We start from the raw sequence: 19,798 nt of genomic DNA, 5'->3' as shown, positions 1-19,798 counted from the left end.
CAATCATCCTCTTGACACTTTGCCCTCTTTCATTACCACCACTGCTCGCCTTTTCAGCGCATAAATAGTATTCACATGCTCATCGTATCGTCACAAATCACCCACCATACGTACCCATCCACTTCCATATTTCCATCTCACATCGCGTGCAGCACATTTTTCTTCTATCAGCCGATTCATTTACATCTAGCACTCCTAACTACTTCTCCGATGTCCGGTTCAAACATTCCTGTCAAACAATCCCACACTGTTACCGTGTCTGGTGTGGTCGAGAACAGTGCAGTCGTGAGTTAATCCCTGTCCTCCCGTGGTGCAACCTGCTGACTTCTTCACCAGCTCCCTCCCTCTGATACTCGTAACTACTCCTACCGTTTGTGCACTGTTGCAATCACGTGCAACGGTTGGAATGACAATAATAAGAAGGAATATGATGGAAAGTTTACCGCGTACTGTTCAGCCCTTGAAGTACCACACGTCGCGGAGTGTTACGTTATGAAAGCTCGCTTCCTCGCCAACAAAGATTCAGCCGACTTCAATATGTATTACGAAGCAAATCACAAGATATTCGTTGGGACCAGCAAAACTTTCACAGGCGTACTCCATAACAATACGGCCATCTCAGGATTAGGTGTTGTGTCCAGTCGATGGAACATTCCCGATGAGGACGATACAAAGTCAACACTGTGTTTCGTCATGAAACATGTTGATTACCAACCGCAGGTACGAGTGTCTCTCATTATACCCATTGATTCACTGCTGACTGTTAAAGCCAACCCCAGCTCCGTAAAAACCAGTACTTCAAAATTGAATACTGTATCCGTCCAACTGGCAACATGGAAAAGAGTCAGAATATTGTTCAAGCGGGTCGCGAAACGCTTATTACTGGCTTCATCGTGGACTGGGATTCTGACCACAACCGCTGGATAGTTGAGGTTAGCCAACCGCCTGATTCCCCTCCTTTCACAATCCAATCTGACTGACTTTAATATCTCAGGTTACCGGTGTCAGCCCCTGTACCGGTAATGAAGGCATTTCATCAACTAAAGCGGACCGTGCTGGCTCAATTACTCCCGCTGGTCGGGTTCGGCCCGCTAAGTTAGTCTTCAATAGCACACTCCGACCAGATTTTGTACTGACTATGTATTCAGACACGTACCCAGTTCCATTACCTCTACCAACCCAACACCTGGTCCAAGTTCAACACCTGCTTCCAAACGTAAATTACCCATTGTGGAGGTTCCGTTGAAGTCCCCAACGCCACTTGCATGTAGGACCCGGCCTGCTAAGTACGTCATTTCTCTCCAGATTCTTTTTCTCACGTGCTGACTTCGACGCTCAGACATGTCCCAAAGCCTTTAGCTTCCGCCAGCACCAAGGCCGTCAAGGCTGTCCCCAAGGGGAAAGGCAAAGCTTCTGCTACAGTTCAGTCCGAGCCCGCACCTGACGCCCTTGACGAGACCATTTCTGACGAGGAGTGGCCTGTTTTGCCGGTTCAACCACTCCCAAAGAAAACTACTACTAAGAAGGCACCTGCTACCAAAGCGAAGAAGGCTAAGCCCATTCCTAAGGTACCTGAGGTAGAAGAGGAGGTTATCGAAGACGGCGATGACGGTGAAGAAGTCAATACTGAAGACGACATGGAAACGTAGAGTGTCGCCTCCTCTCGCACCTCAGCTCACACCAGAAACTCATATCTCGCTTTTTGTTCATAATGTGTAACAGTTGTACAATAGCTTTCTTATAGTGTACATGATGTCAATAAACAATGATGTCTTGGTCATATCCTTTCTTTGTGCCGCTACCTCTGGTATCCAAATGATTTACGTATGAGTTCAATTCGGCGACTCCCACTTGATTTGGTGTTTTACCATGAATTCGCACGCCACTCGCTTTGTTCAGCACTCACGAGCATTTTCAGGACCTACACTCCCCGCCGCCTTGGCAAACGACTACCTGGACATTCATTGTCATAACCGTTTTGACGCCGCATGCAGCAGTTGTTGTTGCTACCACGAAATTAACACCGAGAAAATGGATCGGTCCATAACAATTGCAATCCTCCCCATAAATCAGACTACATTCTGCAAACAAAATATCGCTTTGCCTTCAGAACATCGCCCTTTTTATTGGCCTGGGCGTGGTTCCAACCAGTTCTACACATTTCCAGGCTGTGACCATCAGTTCCAACCGTACCACCCGTTTCCCGTAAGTCTGTTGCCGCTTCATCGTGATGCCTGGACTGGTTCATCTCCTATTTGGACGTGGACTGCTCAGCAGCTTTTCAGCCATTCACCGTCTCTCATACGATGTGTGTTGCAAATGGCGCTCCAGTTCTCGCGCTGCCTTATATATACACGCTACCCACGACTTGACTCCTGCTCACGGTGTGCATCCATACTCACAACCCAATCAACTTGCCACCCCTTTACAGGCAGCTTTACCCACAATACAATTATCTTCCCCTCTACCTTTCACCACACCCTTGGTCGCCTGTCCCGCTCCGCACCAACATTGTAACACCAACAACCGCCCAAAGCTCACTCCTGCCATACTTAGCGAGTAAATCCCTCAGCTCACCCCTGAACCGCCAGTCCTCCAAATACGTTTCGACATTCACAGCCTCCACAAACACTGGAAACTATTCTCTATCAAGTCGAACGGCGATCTATAGTTCATTATCAGGTTCATTCGTTATTATTCCTCCACTCCTTGCCCATAATTATCATAGTGCTCACCAGGCCTATCTCCCCTCGCCTGTTCAACACAGGTCCAGATATCCGAACATAATCAGTATACTCAGAACTATGCCTAGCCACGGTCCGGCCGTCACAAATGCAGATGACAATACCAAATCTTCAATCAAAAGACGCTTCGGCGAAGAAATACCTTACAATATTGGCCCTTGTGACGACCCATGCGCGTACTGTGCAGCTCTTCATTGGACGTTGGAGAGACAACCCGGGACCAAGACCACTCTGAGTACTGTCTACGCGGCGTGCTGCCAGCAAGGCGCAGTCAAATTACCTAGCACCAATTTTGAAAATGAACTAACGCCTGACTTCCTCAAGGCATTATTGTCCGACCAAGATAGAAGTGAGTCAGCTACTTACCACAAGTCAAGTACATCTACCTCCTAACATACTTGATTACAGTTTCCAAGGAATTCAGGCAAGATATCCGCCGATACAATAATTCCCTGTCTTTCGCTTCAACTGGGACGAAGCAAGACGTCAGTGTTGCAGGCAACGGTGGTTCCTGGACTTACAAAATCAAGGGACGTTTAACACATCGCATTGGCTCACTTTTACCCGCACCGGGCATACCAAGGAAATTCGCTCAAATATTCATGTATGGGGACCAGTCTGACGAAGAAGCACACAGCCGTAACGAACGCGCCGGCGGCGGTCTCAACACCAATATCATCAAAACTTTTCAACAATTCCTCTATAGGCATAATCCGTTTGCTAAGTTGTACAAGTCAGCCGAGGAGGTTCTCGACGCAGGCGGTGTCAAGACCATAAAGATCAAATCCATGTCTTTATCAGGCCGCGACCCCAACCGTTATAACTACCCTACATGTAATGAAGTCGCCGCTGTGATCCAAGGCGACGGCGACATTGGATCAGAAGACCAAGACATCATACTCAGGCGACGGGACGGCCCACTCAGACGTATATGTGACCTAAATACCAACTACTTCTCACTTCGTTACCCGATTTTTTTTATGTTTGGGTTGCACGGATGGGACAAGCATTACCGGCATTTAAATGAACGTCATACGTAATTCTTCTTGCTTACTACTCTACTCCGCTTACATTGCTTTACTGCAGGCAAATCAGGTCGTGTTTCAAATCTTGAATGGGCGGCTTTCACACTCTTCAGCCGGCCAGGAGTTTTCTCACCTATACTGTGAGGTGGCAGACTTTTACAAGAATACATAGTCGATATGTACGTTTGTGTTGAGAATGCTTGCATGAAATATTACAAGATGAATCAAAAAAAAATTCGGGCAGCATTTTACAACGGCGCTGCTGAAGCATTGAATAACAATGACGCTACGGTCGGAAAACGGATAATACTACCTTCTGGCTTCATAGGCGGTCCCAGTGCCATGCATGAGCTCTATCACGACGCCATGGCGCTGGTCAAAGCGTATGGGCCGCCAAGTTTCTTCGTCACGATGACTGCCAACCCCAAGTGGCCCGAAATTACTGCTGCTTTGCTGCCGGGCCAGACAGCTGACGATAGGCCGGACTTAGTCGCTCGCATATTTGAACTTAAGCTTCAAGAAATGCATGAGGACATTTTTAAACGCTCTAGACTTGGCTACAATGTTTCATATGTCCACACCGTTGAGTTCCAAAAGCGACGCAATCCTCACAACCATGCAGTTCTAATCAACGACGCCAGCTCCACACCAAAAACCCCTGCCGCTGTTGACCTATCAGTGTCGGCAGTCCTGCCTGACCCTCAAGAATCACCTGACCTCTACTCATGTGTTACTCAGTTTATGCTTCATGGACCCTGCTACAAGGGAAAAGCATGCTGGAATGGCCTCAGGTGCAAATACGGATATCCCAAGGAATTCAATTCACAAACCGCCATCACCGAAGATGCTTACCCAGCTTACCAAAGACCCGACGATGGTCGCTTTTTTATGAAAAATGGGTACAAGTATACGAATAGGGATGTTGTACCCTACAACCCCTTCCTACTACTCAAATTTCGATGTCACATTAACGACAAAGTGACCCTTGGAATGAAATCAATCAAGTACCTTTATAAATACATCAGTAAAGGCCACGATCGCAGCGCCGTCAGCTTAGAGGTGGAGAATGAACCAAACGACTTTGTTGACGGGCGAACTTTAGCATCCCCTGAAGGTAATTATTCGCTCTCTACCCTCTTCAATTTTATTTAAAACTGACTATCACTACACCAAATGTAATCTTTACCGGGCGGTAAAGAAAACTACTGACATAGAAAAGTCCTGAGGCAACAGGAAGAGAGCTAAAAATCTGAAAAAATATGCACCTTGTTCCTAGATGTTGGGGCGTCATGATGAGTAACTTTTTGTATTTTACACGCAGATATTGGTTAATGTACTAACAATAAAGGCTGAAAATCATCAAAAACCCACATGTAACAATACCTGAAATTTGGGTCATGATTATGAAGACAATATTTTGTGGTCTAAAAACTTCAATAACTTTTGCAATTCTGCTCCAAATAACTCGATTTTTGGTTCATTCAAAAGCTGAACCATTCTGCTTTACACTTCATAATGTCAGCAAGGTGCTATCTAGTCATTTGAACGCTCTACATATGTCCAAACAGTTCTGCATGAATAGCTCCGTAGGACCTTCTTCAGACGGGCTACAGATGTGGTGTCTCAATGAAAAATGTAGAGGAAAGACTCACCTTTTCAATGAACCAAACATCGAGTTATTTGATTCAGAACTGCAAAAGTTATTGATGTTTGAAGATTTCAAAATCCTGTCTACAAAATCAAGGGCCAAATTTCAGGTATTGTTACAGGTGGGTTTTTGATGATTTTCAGCCTTTATTGTTAGTACATTAACCAATATCTGCGTGTAAAATACAAAAAATTACTCATCATGACGCCCCAACATCTAGGAACAAGGTGCATATTTTTTCAGATTTTTAGCTCTCTTCCTGTTGCCTCAGGACTTTTCTATGTCAGTAGTTTTCTTTACCACCCGGTAAAGATTACATTTGGTGTAGTGTATGCTTGACTAGCTGTATGGAGATTGTACAAGTACGCTCTGTCAGGTCGCTATCCGTCGATCACTCGACTCATGCTACACTTGGAAGATTCACATACTGTTTACTTTCATAACACAAATACACTTCGCAACCAGATGGAATCCGGCACAGCCCAGCGTACCACCCTTACTGAATTCTTCTCCATGTGCGACGCGGGTGGTTTGATAGCCAATACCAACATACCAATACGGACACTTCTTTACGGCGACATGCCCGCTTATTTCTGGTGGTCCAAGACCGACAAAGCTTGGCTGAGGCGTATTAACAACACGATAGCCGTCAGTCGACTCCACTTCGCCATGCCAAGCCATGGAGAACGATATTACCTTTGGCTTCTCTTAACAGTTGTTCGAGGCCCAACCTCTTTCCAATTTCTCAAGACTGTCAATGGAAAGTTGCATAACACTTACCGCAGTGCGGCTGACAGTCTCGGTCTGTTGCTTTCCAATACACATTTTGACGCCTGCCTCAGTGAAGCAGCCACGTGGAAGACAGGAAGGCAGCTGCGGGATATGTTTGCGCTTATATTAGTCCACAGTCCTCCAGCGAATCCTGTTCGCCTCTGGGAAGAACATGTAGAGGATTTATGCGACGATTGCAAGTACCAACTGGCCTTAATTTCGCCTGAACTCCACCCGACTCAGGCTCAACTCAACAATTATGGCCTATCTCTGCTAGAAAGTTGCGTATTGAGCATGGGGAAGACGCTTGGGGAAGTTGGACTTCCTGATGTAGACATCCAATTGTTGTTCGAAATTGGGGGCGGAACGACTGACTTTGACAACGTAGACGACAAACCGTTAACTCATGAAGCTATGGACCAAGCAGTGAAAAGTCTTACGCTAGAACAGGCGGAAATCTTCGATCTGATTGTGGATTCAACTCGATCCAAAAGTGGTGGAATGCTTTTTGTTGACGGACCTGGGGGGTCAGGTAAAACTTACTTGCTCAATACTTGTCTCAACTATTGCAATACAAATGAAATACCATTTGTATCAGTTGCTTCATCCGGAATTGCGGCTCTTTTACTAATCCATGGAGGCACCGCTCATTCGATCCTAAAAATACCACTCTCTGCCGACCCTGATTCAACGTGCAACTTCACTCGGTTAGATGCGACAGGTAAATTGCTAGCCCATGTCCAATTCATGGTCTGGGATGAGATTTCTATGATGAACAAGGATTCTATCGAATGTGTAGACAGGTCCATGAGAGACCTCCGTGATTGCGACCAGCCATTTGGCGGTGTAACCGTGCTTTTTTCAGGCGACTTCCGTCAGATTCTGCCTGTGGTTAAATCCGGATCACTACAGGACTCAGTTAGGGCGTGTATCAAAAACTCCTACCTCTGGACCAACGTAGTACAATTTAAACTGACAATCAATATGAGGTTGAAAAGTGATAGCATGGATCAGGCCATTCAACGCACCGCAAAGGAATTCGCTAAATGGCTTCTCCAGGTCGGTGCAGGGGCACTCCAAACCGCCCCAGTCGAAAATGTTCAATTAAAATACGTCAAAGTAGCCCATTTCAGCACCAATGCCTCTTTTGACAAAAGGACAGTGGACAACTTTTATTCCAACACAGCCGTTTTATTGCGAAGCCAGGCATGGCCTGACCTCGGCCACGTCTATTCGGAACGCGTGATTATCACTCCGCTAAACAAGACGGTGGCGAAGATCAACCAACACGTTCTGGATAGCCAAGCTGGAGTACTCAAACAATACAAGTCCGTTGACGCTTTGTCAGAAGACTGGGCTGAGCAAGTCAGCGTCTATATTCTGAACACATTCAATATGGCCAATTTCCCGCAACACAATCTCAAACTCAAAGTTGGCGCAGTCGTAGTTCTATTACGCAACCTTCATCTCAGACGCGGCCTCTGCAATGGGACGCGCCTGCTTATACTCGGAACCACTGACAACGCTCTTCGTTGCCTAATCATAACAGCTCCGAAGCAGGGTTCAGACATCTTTCTCCCACGGATCAAGCTCCATCATCCTGGCGATCCCAACGTACCCATTTCTTTCTACCACTTGCAGTTCCCCGTGACCCTGGCCTACGCCATGACCATAAACAAGGCTCAGGGTCAGACCGTCAACAAGGTTTGTCTGGTACTTCCCACACCGGTATTCGCACATGGTCAACTTTATGTCGGATTTTCCAGGTGCACCTCTGCAGAGCAAACCACAGTTTCTTTAGCCAGCCTTGAAGAAGGATATACAATGAACGTAGTCTCAAAGGAGGCCATTGCATAAGCCCGCCACGTAAGCATCTCAGTGCCACGTCTCAGTCGCAAACTCTAACTGATGTAGCAGTCAGCACCTAAATGCTTTTCGTAGTACAACTGGATATTGCATATGAACGTTGGTTAACCAGCTGTAGTCCCTTCTCCTGTACTATTCTTATCCAATTTTCCCATTTCTTCGCAATGCATACATGGCTTCTACCAGAAGTAGTGTCAAACCAAAGTTTTCAACCCGCTGCAACAGGCAGAGTCTGCACGTTTGCTCTGAGCAGCCTGGTTGACTAAACAAGATTGCTTCTCTTGAAGTGACAGTTCACCGAGTTTCAACTGAGTCAATTAAAAGTTTATTACCGACAATGATACTCAAATCATTACAGGCCATCCTTACAAAACGTGCATAGCACAAGAGTTCGAAACATAGACACATCAGATCCGTTGAAAGTTGTTTAGTCACGTCCTGTACTCATCAGTGCCGCCTCAACCAGGGATTCTTAAACTATTGATTCCAGCTGAGCCTACAGGCCAGCAAGGTATGCAGCCAGTAAACGGCCTTTTCAAGCAGGCAGTTCTATGAGCATGTTGTTTATCACTACATGATACCATAAGATTATGCTAAGCCATACAACTACAACTCAAGTCAGTTTGAACCTATTCATCTCTAATTTTGGTGCATACATAACCCATTTCACTTGCTCCCAGTAAGTTCTCATTGCCTAACTCGGATCTATAAAGTAATGTACACTCTGCTGAGACACCGCACTAGTACTGACCATTTCTCTCCCGCTGTTAGCATTGCGCACCCGATTTTAGCCTATCATACATTGGGAGTGGTCTGAACCTGAATGCTTGTGCTGATTCAACAATTTAGTTAAAACTGCCCCCACCATCTTCATAACTCTTCACGCCGCTCCCAATTGTACACCCGAGAATGTCATGCAGCTGTAGATCAAGTGCTGAAGGATGCTCGACGTTTAGAACTGAGCGTGGGGGGTTGAGCCGACGCGATTGCATCTGCGGCTCGGAGCTGGGACCAGTCAGCTTAAGTCTAATTCAGGCGAGCAAGAACTCACCTCCACAACCCATACTCTACCCCGGGCCCAGTAATTCTTTACCACACCGCTGAAATCTACGACATTGCCCACGTTCAAATTCCGGCCCCCGATTGAGTCAAACAGCATTGGAGATGCTTCGTATACCGCCGTGAAATGGACGAATCTACCCAACTGTGACTGTGTCAGGAAGTGCGCAGGGAAAACATTTAAGTCACTTACACTATCATCCCAGGCGTTGTGCATCACCGTAATGGCCCATACGCCTTCCCCATGCCCCACGGTCATACATCGAACACATCGTACTATATGGCCGCGAGCAGTAACTGTAAGGACCGGAACAGGCGCAGGCTGTTGAGCGGCATAGTCGCTGAGCGCAACTACTGAACTGGACACTACCGAGAAAATTGTATCGTCTCGGTTGCTCCTTGGTAAAATTGCACCCGTTAGGTGGTAAGACCGGTGCGATTCAAGAGCAGTCTGGGTAGATTGAGACGGCACAAAGAATCTCAAATGCGAACGACGACCACGTAGTAGTAACACAGTGCTCTGGAGGCATGGTCGAGGGGTTCCTGCGTTGGACAGTCGGATACACTGCAGGTGAAAAGCAAATTCAGCCCTGGTTAACTGATATCAATACTAACTTACTTCACTGTTCATTCGAAAAACGCCGGTCCAGTTCATAGGTAAGGGGGAATCGGCTACGTTGGTCATTCTGACCTAGAGAAGGAGTGGATTGTATTGTGGAGATTTGGAAAAGTTCCATTCGAAGCGATGTTAAATCGTCCCGGGTGAACTCAATGTGGGTCTGCGGGTCTGCGCAGGCGAAGAAGACAGGTGATGTTGCTATGCAAAGACTCATCAGGCAATCGATTCGGCGAACCGCATAACGCTACCTGAAAAGGAACAACAATCCCTACGCCGATTCCAGAACCCATTCAGGCACAAAGGTCATCACAGTTGTAATGTTGTACGCTCCTGAGTCACGGCTGGCCCTCCTGTGCGCCAATTACATTAAGGGACAGCCTGCTAACGACAACGAGATCAAATGACTAACTCACGTCATGGACTGGCAATACCACTTCATCAGTACAAACCCCACGACCAGGGAAAGAACTCAACGGCAACAGCTGACACCAAAGCAGTCTTGGTTGCGGTCGTTTTCCACTCTCGCCGTATCAGTCTGCTTCCACGTTTCTCTACCTCCATCACTTTTCGACGAACCGGAAGAATCCTCAGGCCAATATAATCTGGTGTAATCCTGAAAGTTCAGACTATTCTTAAGCGATGATGTCTGAGCGACATGAGTTACCATTAGTGTGGCGCGGCAGAGTACGAATAAGAGGGGCTGTAAGTTCAAGATTCACGGTCACATTCTGACACTGATTTCTGGTTCAGACTTCTGTTTCAACCTTTGGTGGTCCTTTGGGCGTTCGTTACGAAGTAGTTGCAGTTCACCCTTACATCCCGGATCGATACTCTCCATTCTTATTGGTTACCAGGTCGCCGGATATGCTATCTGATGGGGTTGTCATTACTTTTTCCGGTTTGGCCGTCTTCTTCGGTCCCGACAAGCCTCTAATCGTTAATGCAGAGTATGTTACCGATTGTTCGCCAACCACGGGCCACGCCACGCTTGAGGCTGGACTGAATATGGTCCATGTTACCGCTTGAGGAATGGTTATATGGCGTCAATCTTTAGGTAACCGTGATACCGTCAGCAGCTGGTGGATTCTCACTGTTCTTCACAACGCATGGGTAGACTCAGTGAGTGATGAACTCAAATTGAAGGCATTCCTGAACTGACTGGCACTATAGTTGGGGCGATATGTAGAATTCGAGGTCAAGTACGTCGATAATCAAGGTCTAATATCCACTCTACCGCACTGTGTTGGATTGAGCAACACCATCATAGACCTCGAGGGAACTGTAATGCAGCACGCCGGAGACACAGGAGAGTGGGTTATTTTTGTAAGTTGATGGAACCACTTCGTTACATACTGCGCACAACTCACTGTTGTGAATCTAGAACAGTTGAGCTCAATTAGTTCGTTGTAAGGGCGACATTCAGTACACTCCTTGTGGTGCTATTGAAGTACAAGTCAAAATGTGTTAAGTATTACGGGTTCAATTAATACTCTTGGTGTTCAATTAACCCAGTGCATTCGGCCCAATTGTAGCAACCAGGTATTCCAACCGCGATGTATTTCTCTGTCTGGCTACATGCAAGTTCTGAAAAATCCTTACATATTGAAATACTTTCCTTTATTATGGCCCAGCGTCAGTGGTCCAGTCAAAACGTAGAAGTTGTTCGCTACAGAACCTGCTCAGTCGACAGTGGTGCTTGATTTAGCTGCTTTGTTGAACCTCCTCTACTGTACTTGACTCAGGGGGTACAAAAATTACCTTTCAAGTGTGGAATTCAAACGCCAGTTGGTGCTAACTACAAAGCCAGCACCGCCTCTGGAAGAACACTAAGTCCCCTTTGCAACCGGCCCAGACTCCACTACGTATACGGTGTTAAACTCCAATCTTTTCAAGTGTTAGCATAAGCGCACGATTTAAAGATCTTGAGGTAACTCGGAAGAAATAGTAGATGCAGTACAACAAGACTAAATAGCCCGTAACATTCCAACAATCGGCTTCAATGAGGCACTGATTCTGCTTCGGTCAACTGGCGCAATATCGTCAGGTACAGGCTTGAAAACAACGAGCCCTGAACTTACGTTGACTGTCCATTCTTGACTAGACTGTGCGTAGCCCGACAAAGTTCCGCTGAGCAACACCAGGGCGTCCAGTTGGAACATTTCCAGGCCGAGCGTCCCCATGGTGTCATTTCTTATTGTGTACCGAACTCGAAAAGAAACTGTGCTGAAGGACTGTAAAAAAGTCAGTGTTGTACTTTACAAGCCACATGAGCCAACTAACACTAGATTCCCAGTCTCGATGCAGAACAATTAAAACCCAACACCTGGCAATGTCTGAGTAGTAACAATCAAGTACTCTACCAATGCTAGTTATGAGAACATGGTTCGGATATGTGCTGGACGTGGGTGAATCAACAGCTGGAACGGCTAGAACTGCCCTGTCGGAGTGAAGAATGGGTACGGAGTGGTACGGAGGCAATATGATCCGTCCATAGGTGTAGTATGTGCTACGCGTCTGCAGTTGGCCAGGTGTAGATTCAATCACGTTTGCTGGGGCCATTTGTGGACCGTCAATAGTGATGAATAGTTCAGTTGAGTATTGGCCCATAGAAGCGATTGCATTGCCATGAGATAGTACCTGTAGTAGAAGCAAATCAGTAGGTGCTTTGGATAAGTGACTTTCATTAAATCTGACCCTCTCGGCTATAACAAGTTCCGACTGAAAGCCCATTGGCAGATACTGAAGATCCATGGCGATTTAAGTGAGGTTGTTTCGATTGGTTGCTTACTCGGGCTGTGGCAAGTTCTGACCATGTCTACCAAGATAGAACGACGGTTTTTATTCAGGGTGCCTCCACGAGGTCAACGTACAATGGGCTGGAAGATTTGGATGGGCCACTTTGGTTGGCTGTGGCACATGGTCCAACGAATCTGGCCGAACCAGCTGCGTAGGGGACCAGCGTTTCCACTCCCGTGCCAGCCTCGAAGTCAAAATGTCGCCTCAGGGCAAACCGGTGGTGGACTTTTTTCCATAAATGTGGGTTGATTGATTATTTCTGGTTTTGGTAATACATTGCTTTCTCTCTTGCCAGCCTACAACCTTATTGACTCAGTCACATCAATCCAACAAATGGACATTTCAGCCACGAAGCGCACTGCACGAATAGGACCATACTGCAAACTTACAATGGGATGGAGCGCTAGAATCAACGTTCAGGCCAAGGTAAGCTGTGGTCATGCCTATTGATTGTATCACACCGAACTGATCTCGACAGTACCGCGCGAAAAGGCCCTGACTCAAAAGTACCGCAAAGTCTATGATGCGTCCGTGGTCCTGGATGAGGCAAAGCTTCCAATTCCAGTGGCCCTGGTCGAGGAGTTTGTTCTTGACAATGACGATATGACCGGAGTTCACGAACTCAGGGGAGTAGTCGTTGGCGGGGGTAGCAACGTAGGGGGACGTCTGGTAATGGAGAGAAGTCGCCACGAGCCAGGCAGCACAAACAATATTTTTGCTGGTATTGGACCAGGTCTCAACGTACGTGGCCGTGGATTGGTCCTCAAGGATTCATTGGTGGAAGCAGGGCCTTCTGGGAGTGAGTGGAGAGTTGCTGTAGTACTTCATAGAGAATGGGACATGGAGGTACGTACATGAGTTATAGATGTTTCAAAGACCGTTAGTGCATTAGCTGACCACGTACAAAATAGTTTCTTAAATTTAGAGAATTTCAGGTCGATTATATATATGATAAACTGGAGTTAGTGGCGAGCCCGTTTGGTCCAATCCGGGCAGGTCAAGTGCTTGCACTACAAGGGAACGTAATTGACATGAATCTTATGAGAAGCAAATTGATTGTCAGAATAGTCATGTAGAGAAAGGAATTGGTTGCCGTGTAGAGGCCCCGAGCACTACGTTGGTCAAACTTTGGTTACACCCTAATTGTTAACACTAGAAGCATGTCTGGATGTACAGCCATGGCAATTTACATGTTACAGCGTAGTGGTTAACCAGCTCACACTAGCCTTGCTCCAACCAACAATTGCTGCTTCGTAGTGCCACTAATACTGTTCTGTAGTGTCACTAATAGTATTTCGCACATCCCAATTCTACATTTGATGAAAGATACCCAGGACTAACCCTGTCTTAGTCTCAAAGGGTGGCTGGCCACCCAATTCCAGAGGGTGGCTGGCCATCCAGTACCTTGTCCTACTTGTATAAACAATACAGTTGATGAGCCTCAGAAGGTATCAAGCCCCACTCCAAGTCCTGAATTGTTCATATCAACCTTCCCAAGTAATTCCCAGAGAAAATTCCTTACCTTCATAGATAGTTGTTCTACTACCCTTATATTCGATTTGTCAAAGGATCCTAGTGCAAGTGACCAAGGAGCGTATTTGGACACAGGGAGAGAGAGAAGACTTAGAATCTATGCCAAAAAAGCAGATGTCGAATAGCACCCTATACAGGCTCCCCCCCTTTTTTCGAAGAACCCCGTTCTGGAAGTCAGGAAGTCAACCGCTAAATAAGGTGAATGAGGAAAAATAGAAATTGAGTAACGCAAACTGTAGCTCCCTACGAGTTTGGGACAACTCACCATGCCAAGTCTTGTTGGGAGCCACAACAAACGGGAGGTGCTGGGTCAACCTGCGAGGTTGGAGGCAACCAAACGGACTCTAAACTTCTTTCCACACCGGAAGCAGATTTGTAAAGGTTGGCGTTATATAAATCCACATAAACTTAACAAAGTCCCACGCTCGCGGATCCTTGCCAGGCGTTGAGCGAGGGACTCACGCCAAATGTGTACACTCCATAAGCTCAGAGATTTGGCTTTTTCAGGGAGCTTGCTTCAAACCCTTATAGCTTATTCCACACCAAGGATTTGCATATGGTCCAAAGGAAGAACTTGTGCGCCTGACTCTGGCGCATAAGGTACATATTTTTTTCCCCGAGGAATGTGCTGCCCTCTTGTCTAAAATGTGCATCAAATATTGGCTCTTAACAGAGGATTACACATGTAACCTCTCTCTTGAGTCCAAATTTGCTGCTAAGATCAATCTTTGAAGCACATTTTTGGCAAGAAGGGATTAACTTCCTTGGGAAAAAAAAATTGTAGTCTCAGTGCAAGATATCAGCGCACAAGTCCTCTCTTTGGACTATATCCAAATCCTTGGTGTGGAAAAAGTTATAAGGACTTGAACCAAACTCCCTGCCAAACCCAAATCTCTGAGGTTATGGAGCGTACACATTTGGCATAAGTCCCTCGCTCAATAAACTTATCAAAGTCCCACGCTCCCGCCTACTCGCGAGGCGTCGAGCGAGGGACTTATGCCAAACTTGCACAAACTCATTGCTCAGGGTTGAAGCCTTTTGCAGGAGAGCGTCTCAAAACCCCTCTACAGCCTTTTCCTTCAAACAATGGTTCTCTGGACCAAAGAAAAAACTTGTTGGCCGTACTTTTCCGCACATTGTACATCTCTTTTTGCTCGACGCCTCGCGAGGATACGCGAGCGTGGGACTTTGTTAAGTTTAAAATTCACACCTGTTTTTCACTTTGTAACCTCATTACAGCTCATTACACAGGAGTAATATCTCGCGTCAAAGTCCACTGTTCTACTTATTTTGTATGGTTGGTTGAGTGGTTCTCTAGTCTCATGTGAGATTACAAAAGTCATATAAAGAGCCCCTTTGACGTGTCCTTTACACCGCAAAAAGCATCAGTCTCCTCCACAAGGACCGCCAGATCCCCCCTCGACGTCGAGGGGGGTTGACATCCTTGCAAATGTTTTGCAAATGTGTCCTAGCCTTAGGCAGCGCTTAGGCAAAAATTCCATGATCAGAGGCCTGACCATCTTTGAGCTCTCAGCTCGGGCTGAACTCCTCATTCAACAATTCCGCTCAGAGAACTGGATGAGCCTATCTGGAAAACTGAACTTTGACATTTCATGCGGGAAGATGTCAACATACCTCCAAGAACCCATATGTAGTATGTATCATATGCAAGACATCTTGTCTATCATCCTTACAGTGTTCTACTTGATCTCACGATAATTCCAACAGCTACAAAGCTTTGGCTTTGAGGGATACGTCATCAATTTAATCGTTGGACCAGATCCACCTTTAGCGTACTTGTGTTCTCAGGCAGCTCTCCATCAGATGGTGAGTTGGAAATGGATCATGTCGGTATCCTGCGGGGCGGCTGACTTCTGGTGTTCCTATCAAACAGCCAATCACGCTTGCTCCGCGATCTTCCTTGAATGTATCTCGCCTTGAGGATCACAGCTGTCCGTTCAAATCATGGATTGTTGGAGACACCCGATTCAATGTTTCGTTTTCAAATTACGGGAATCAAGAGCAGAGCATTGGTTCGAGTTCCTTTCATAAACCCAAAGTGCTCACCATAGGGACTCGTAAGCTTGTTTCACTTGTTATTGTACCGCTGCCTCCTTATCAATTGCTTTTTTGGGACATATAAGTCGATCACGCTGCTATCGCCAAGGGGGAGAAAGACCTCAGCACTCTTCAGGAGAGAGACGACAAGATGAAGGGAATAATCGCGGAATATATTGAGACGGATAAGTGTCTCAGGGCAAAACACGCTGAGTTAATGACAAAAAAGGTTACTAGATTCCAGTGTCTTGAGGACGTCACCTCGCTGACCCTTGTCTCTGTTTGGAATGATTCTATATTACGATCATATTCAGAAAAGTCGAGAGGCGACTGAAGAGAAGCACCAGTGCTATCAATCAGACCCTATGCTATCAGAATTATTGTACCAACAACGGCTTCACCTCTTAATCATTCTCTTTTTCCCCATCGTCTCTTTATAACACTTTATGTTTTGATTTGCATCAGAGACACATCGATTCAAAATAAGCTTCATAATTCATATTCTTCTGTTCAAATAAACACGATACTGATGTTAAAAAAGAAAATCACAAGTTGTACGATCAAAATGATATTAATGGCATTACCCAGCTTTTGTCACAAGTGACGCTTTGATAACGCTAGCCTTAAATCGCGACAGCTTATTATGAACCTAATGATCAACCTAAATCTAAGATAATGTTAAGAGACCGTTAACAAGTTTTGGATCTTTGATTGCTGAAAGAGCTGGATGGAAAGATGTTTCGCAAGTTTTAAGAGTCTCAAGTAAACAGAAAGAACGGAAAGGTTTTCTACGTGCCAAGCCTGTCTCAAAGCATCAATTCAAGTCTCAACATCAAAGGACAGATACTAACACACTTTCTATGTAAACTACAAAGAGTAAGGTAATGCAGCCAGAGTCAATCAAAAATGATACATCTAACATTGTATACCTGACCCAATAAACAGTCTCAGTCTTTTCAATCCTAGATACCTCAACTCTAGCCCTTGACACATTAAAATATACAGTCCTGTAACACATCTATTTAAGTGCTTCATAAATCTTCAATAGAATTGATTCTGAGGTCGAGGTGGCTGGTACAATAGATCAACTGTTTTTGAATATTCTCTTCAATCTCTTTTGAATGTTCTTCTACTGATAATTCAATTGATCCTACATTCTCTTTTGCACAATATACATAATGTTGCCATAATTTGTTTTGTCTTTGAATAAGTAAATTTGTTGTAGCTAAATGATCTTTGGCTAATTTCTTTCTCGCTTCAAGTGCTCTTTTTCCTCGTTCTACAAGGATCTCTCTTTCTAACTTGTGAGCTCGTCATGAACGTAAAGACTCAAGCTCAGTAACGACAATACTGATCGGTTCTTGAAATCGATTAGTACCTATGATATCTTCTAGGTATTTTAATAAACCTTCTTCATGCTCTGTGACTGCCTTTGGTTTCATTTGTGCAATGGATTCCACTTCACCTTGTAGTATCAAGAAATGTTTGTGGTCGAGGTCGATTCCCTTGTCTTTCAACATAGTCGTTACCTCGGTGAAATTTGAAAGTCCACTGTGTTTTAGATTGGAACTCACAAATCAGTCAAGTATAAGTTATCATCTTAAAGCTTGTGTACTGACTTTATTGTATATTTTGAGTGATTAGACCGTGTTGCAGTACAAGCCACAACCAATGCAGAGTTTGGAACAACAGTATAGTCATCTGCTCCTTCTTATTGCAACAAAGTGTTTAAAAAAACGGGCGCATCATCAATTAAAACTTCTTTCTACACCACTAGTTGATTACACTTTCAAGCCTACCCGATCAATAATATTTCAAAACCAAACTTCAACTGAACATGATTCAAATCCGCCACTCGGAGAGGCCAAACAATTATGAATCAGTTCTGAAACTAAGGATCGAAATGAATAGATTCCGATGAGTGGAATTCAATGACCATCTTGATCTGTTGATAGATTCATATGCAGGTGTAGATTGCACTCAACGTTTTCCTTGTCTCATCTTATTAGCTTTGAATCCAAAGACAAAGCATAACACGTTGATAGTCTTAGATTTACCGGATCCGTTGAGTCCAACAATAGCAGAAAAAGCCTAAACACAAGGTAAAATCCACACTAGTGAGTCAGATTATCCCAATTCCTGATCAAATATAAATCACAAATTCACAAACTTTATGAAATGGTCCAATGACTTGTCTCCCAGCATAACTTTTGAAGATTTTAATACGATTTGATGAATCACCAATCTTGGTTCACCTACACGTGTAATTGTATCCAAACTCATCTTCATTGGTGGTAAAGGTGGTGGTCTAGCTATCGGAGGAGGTGGTGGTGGTGTTGCAGCACGCATCTGTAGATGGATCATTACTAACTGGGTCAGGGTCATCAGAGTTTTCTAAATTACGGGCTTTCTTGGATGAAGGTTCTTCTAGAACCTCGGCCTCGTCATTTTCGCCAGTCTCATCATTTTTACTTCGATTTTTTACTTCTTGAACTTGATCTTTCGAATTTTGATTTAGTATCAACCGGGTTTGAATCCGCTTTGTCTTTCAAAACCGCATGTAATAGAACCTCGAGTGATGAATAGTAAGTCGCAAAACAAATTGCTTTGGGCATTTCAGTGCGAGTTGAATGGAATCAAAAGATGTGATGCATGAAAAGATGACTAGCTTTTGATCACAGGATGCACTAAGAGAGTCGGTGGGATTTGTTCAACTTACGTTTGCAGTAATTCAAAACATTGCAAAGTCGAATGATTTGCGAGTTGTCTTCGGTCCTTGATGCATTCAACGAACCCAAATCTTTTTACCATCCCATCCCCCAAGCAAATTGGCGAATGTGTTTTTATTTGGATCCGACTGTCGTCCTGCCCAATGAGATTTGATGTGATCCGCCAAGATCTGGAAGTCGTACTTGACTTCATCTGCTTCCGACTTCCCAGGTCTCAAAAGCACCACTTTACCATTGATTAAATATGTGATGGTAGCGTGATTCAGATTGTTAGATGGATCACCGAACCGTATTTAAGATGTATCAAATGAGGAGAAACAGGGAATTTTTTTCGCGGTTCGTCAGGATTTGGTACGATTAGATAATGGATGTGTATGAATTGGGTGACATTAAAGGTGTGACACAAGTGTTATGTGTGTGTCATATTGTGAGATGTCTGGGTCTCAGCATCTGAGACTCAGTCTTGACTCTTGGGCCTCTCAATATCCTTATGTTCCCTAAAGTTTAGAGGATTGGCTGAACGTGCAGGGCTGTTCATTGGGACTTATTGTGCTAAGGTGGTGAAACCATGCATATCTGAGCTGCTCAGATGGAAATCAATTGTGATGCAGGCTGGAGACAACTGCAAGACTCTGACCCCCCTGGACGTCGACGGGGGATCTGGCGGTCCTTGTGCTCCAGACCTTACATCTTGAAATATCCCATCAAACCCGTCTCATTCCCCAACAGCTAACAATTTGCTATGCTGTTCTTCAAAATTATCATTGCTGCTGTTCTAGCAGGTCAGTGAATTTACAGCTGTTGTGAGAATCATTGGTAAGTTTTCTATTGAATGTGTTGTGTCGCGATTTAATCCAAATCGGGCAAAAACAAAAAAAACTCATTTTTGACCATGGGAGCCGTGAGATAGAAGTCATTCGATTGACATCTACTGTCATTTCTCCGATTCT

The 19,798-nt window shown here is 45.1% G+C and overlaps 5 protein-coding genes across 5 annotated transcripts; 4 read left to right on the top strand and 1 right to left on the bottom strand.

Annotated features, from left to right (window-relative positions):
- Positions 1 to 210: 210 nt before the first annotated feature.
- MELLADRAFT_64456 (uncharacterized protein) lies at positions 211 to 1,649 on the top strand (the record flags this gene model as incomplete). Its single annotated transcript, XM_007411719.1, has 6 exons — positions 211 to 285; positions 337 to 720; positions 780 to 932; positions 995 to 1,095; positions 1,149 to 1,286; positions 1,340 to 1,649. The coding sequence occupies 6 exons, from the start codon at positions 211 to 213 to the stop codon at positions 1,647 to 1,649; spliced, it is 1,161 nt and encodes a 386-aa protein (XP_007411781.1).
- Positions 1,650 to 2,804: 1,155 nt separating this feature from the next.
- MELLADRAFT_37130 (uncharacterized protein) lies at positions 2,805 to 3,784 on the top strand (the record flags this gene model as incomplete). Its single annotated transcript, XM_007411720.1, has 2 exons — positions 2,805 to 3,097; positions 3,169 to 3,784. 2 exons carry the CDS (start codon positions 2,805 to 2,807, stop codon positions 3,782 to 3,784), a joined length of 909 nt encoding a protein of 302 aa, XP_007411782.1.
- Positions 3,785 to 8,512: 4,728 nt separating this feature from the next.
- MELLADRAFT_107951 (uncharacterized protein) lies at positions 8,513 to 9,798 on the bottom strand (the record flags this gene model as incomplete). The annotated part of the gene is made up of 4 exons (XM_007411627.1): positions 8,513 to 8,647; positions 9,106 to 9,264; positions 9,307 to 9,678; positions 9,733 to 9,798. The coding sequence occupies 4 exons, from the start codon at positions 9,796 to 9,798 to the stop codon at positions 8,513 to 8,515; spliced, it is 732 nt and encodes a 243-aa protein (XP_007411689.1).
- Positions 9,799 to 10,374: 576 nt separating this feature from the next.
- Positions 10,375 to 12,361, top strand: MELLADRAFT_107950 (uncharacterized protein; the record flags this gene model as incomplete). Its single annotated transcript, XM_007411721.1, has 7 exons — positions 10,375 to 10,434; positions 10,483 to 10,693; positions 10,787 to 10,851; positions 10,903 to 11,055; positions 11,475 to 11,626; positions 11,834 to 11,965; positions 12,253 to 12,361. 7 exons carry the CDS (start codon positions 10,375 to 10,377, stop codon positions 12,359 to 12,361), a joined length of 882 nt encoding a protein of 293 aa, XP_007411783.1.
- Positions 12,362 to 12,543: 182 nt separating this feature from the next.
- Positions 12,544 to 14,186, top strand: MELLADRAFT_107949 (uncharacterized protein; the record flags this gene model as incomplete). Its single annotated transcript, XM_007411722.1, has 5 exons — positions 12,544 to 12,772; positions 12,824 to 12,954; positions 13,021 to 13,374; positions 13,705 to 13,781; positions 13,880 to 14,186. 5 exons carry the CDS (start codon positions 12,544 to 12,546, stop codon positions 14,184 to 14,186), a joined length of 1,098 nt encoding a protein of 365 aa, XP_007411784.1.
- Positions 14,187 to 19,798: the final 5,612 nt, after the last annotated feature.

Source organism: Melampsora larici-populina (genome assembly GCF_000204055.1).
Source record: "Melampsora larici-populina 98AG31 unplaced genomic scaffold MELLAscaffold_26, whole genome shotgun sequence".
Classification (NCBI taxonomy): domain Eukaryota; kingdom Fungi; phylum Basidiomycota; class Pucciniomycetes; order Pucciniales; family Melampsoraceae; genus Melampsora; species Melampsora laricis-populina.
Note: the sequence above shows the minus strand (reverse complement) of the source record. Positions and strands in the feature narration are given on the sequence as shown.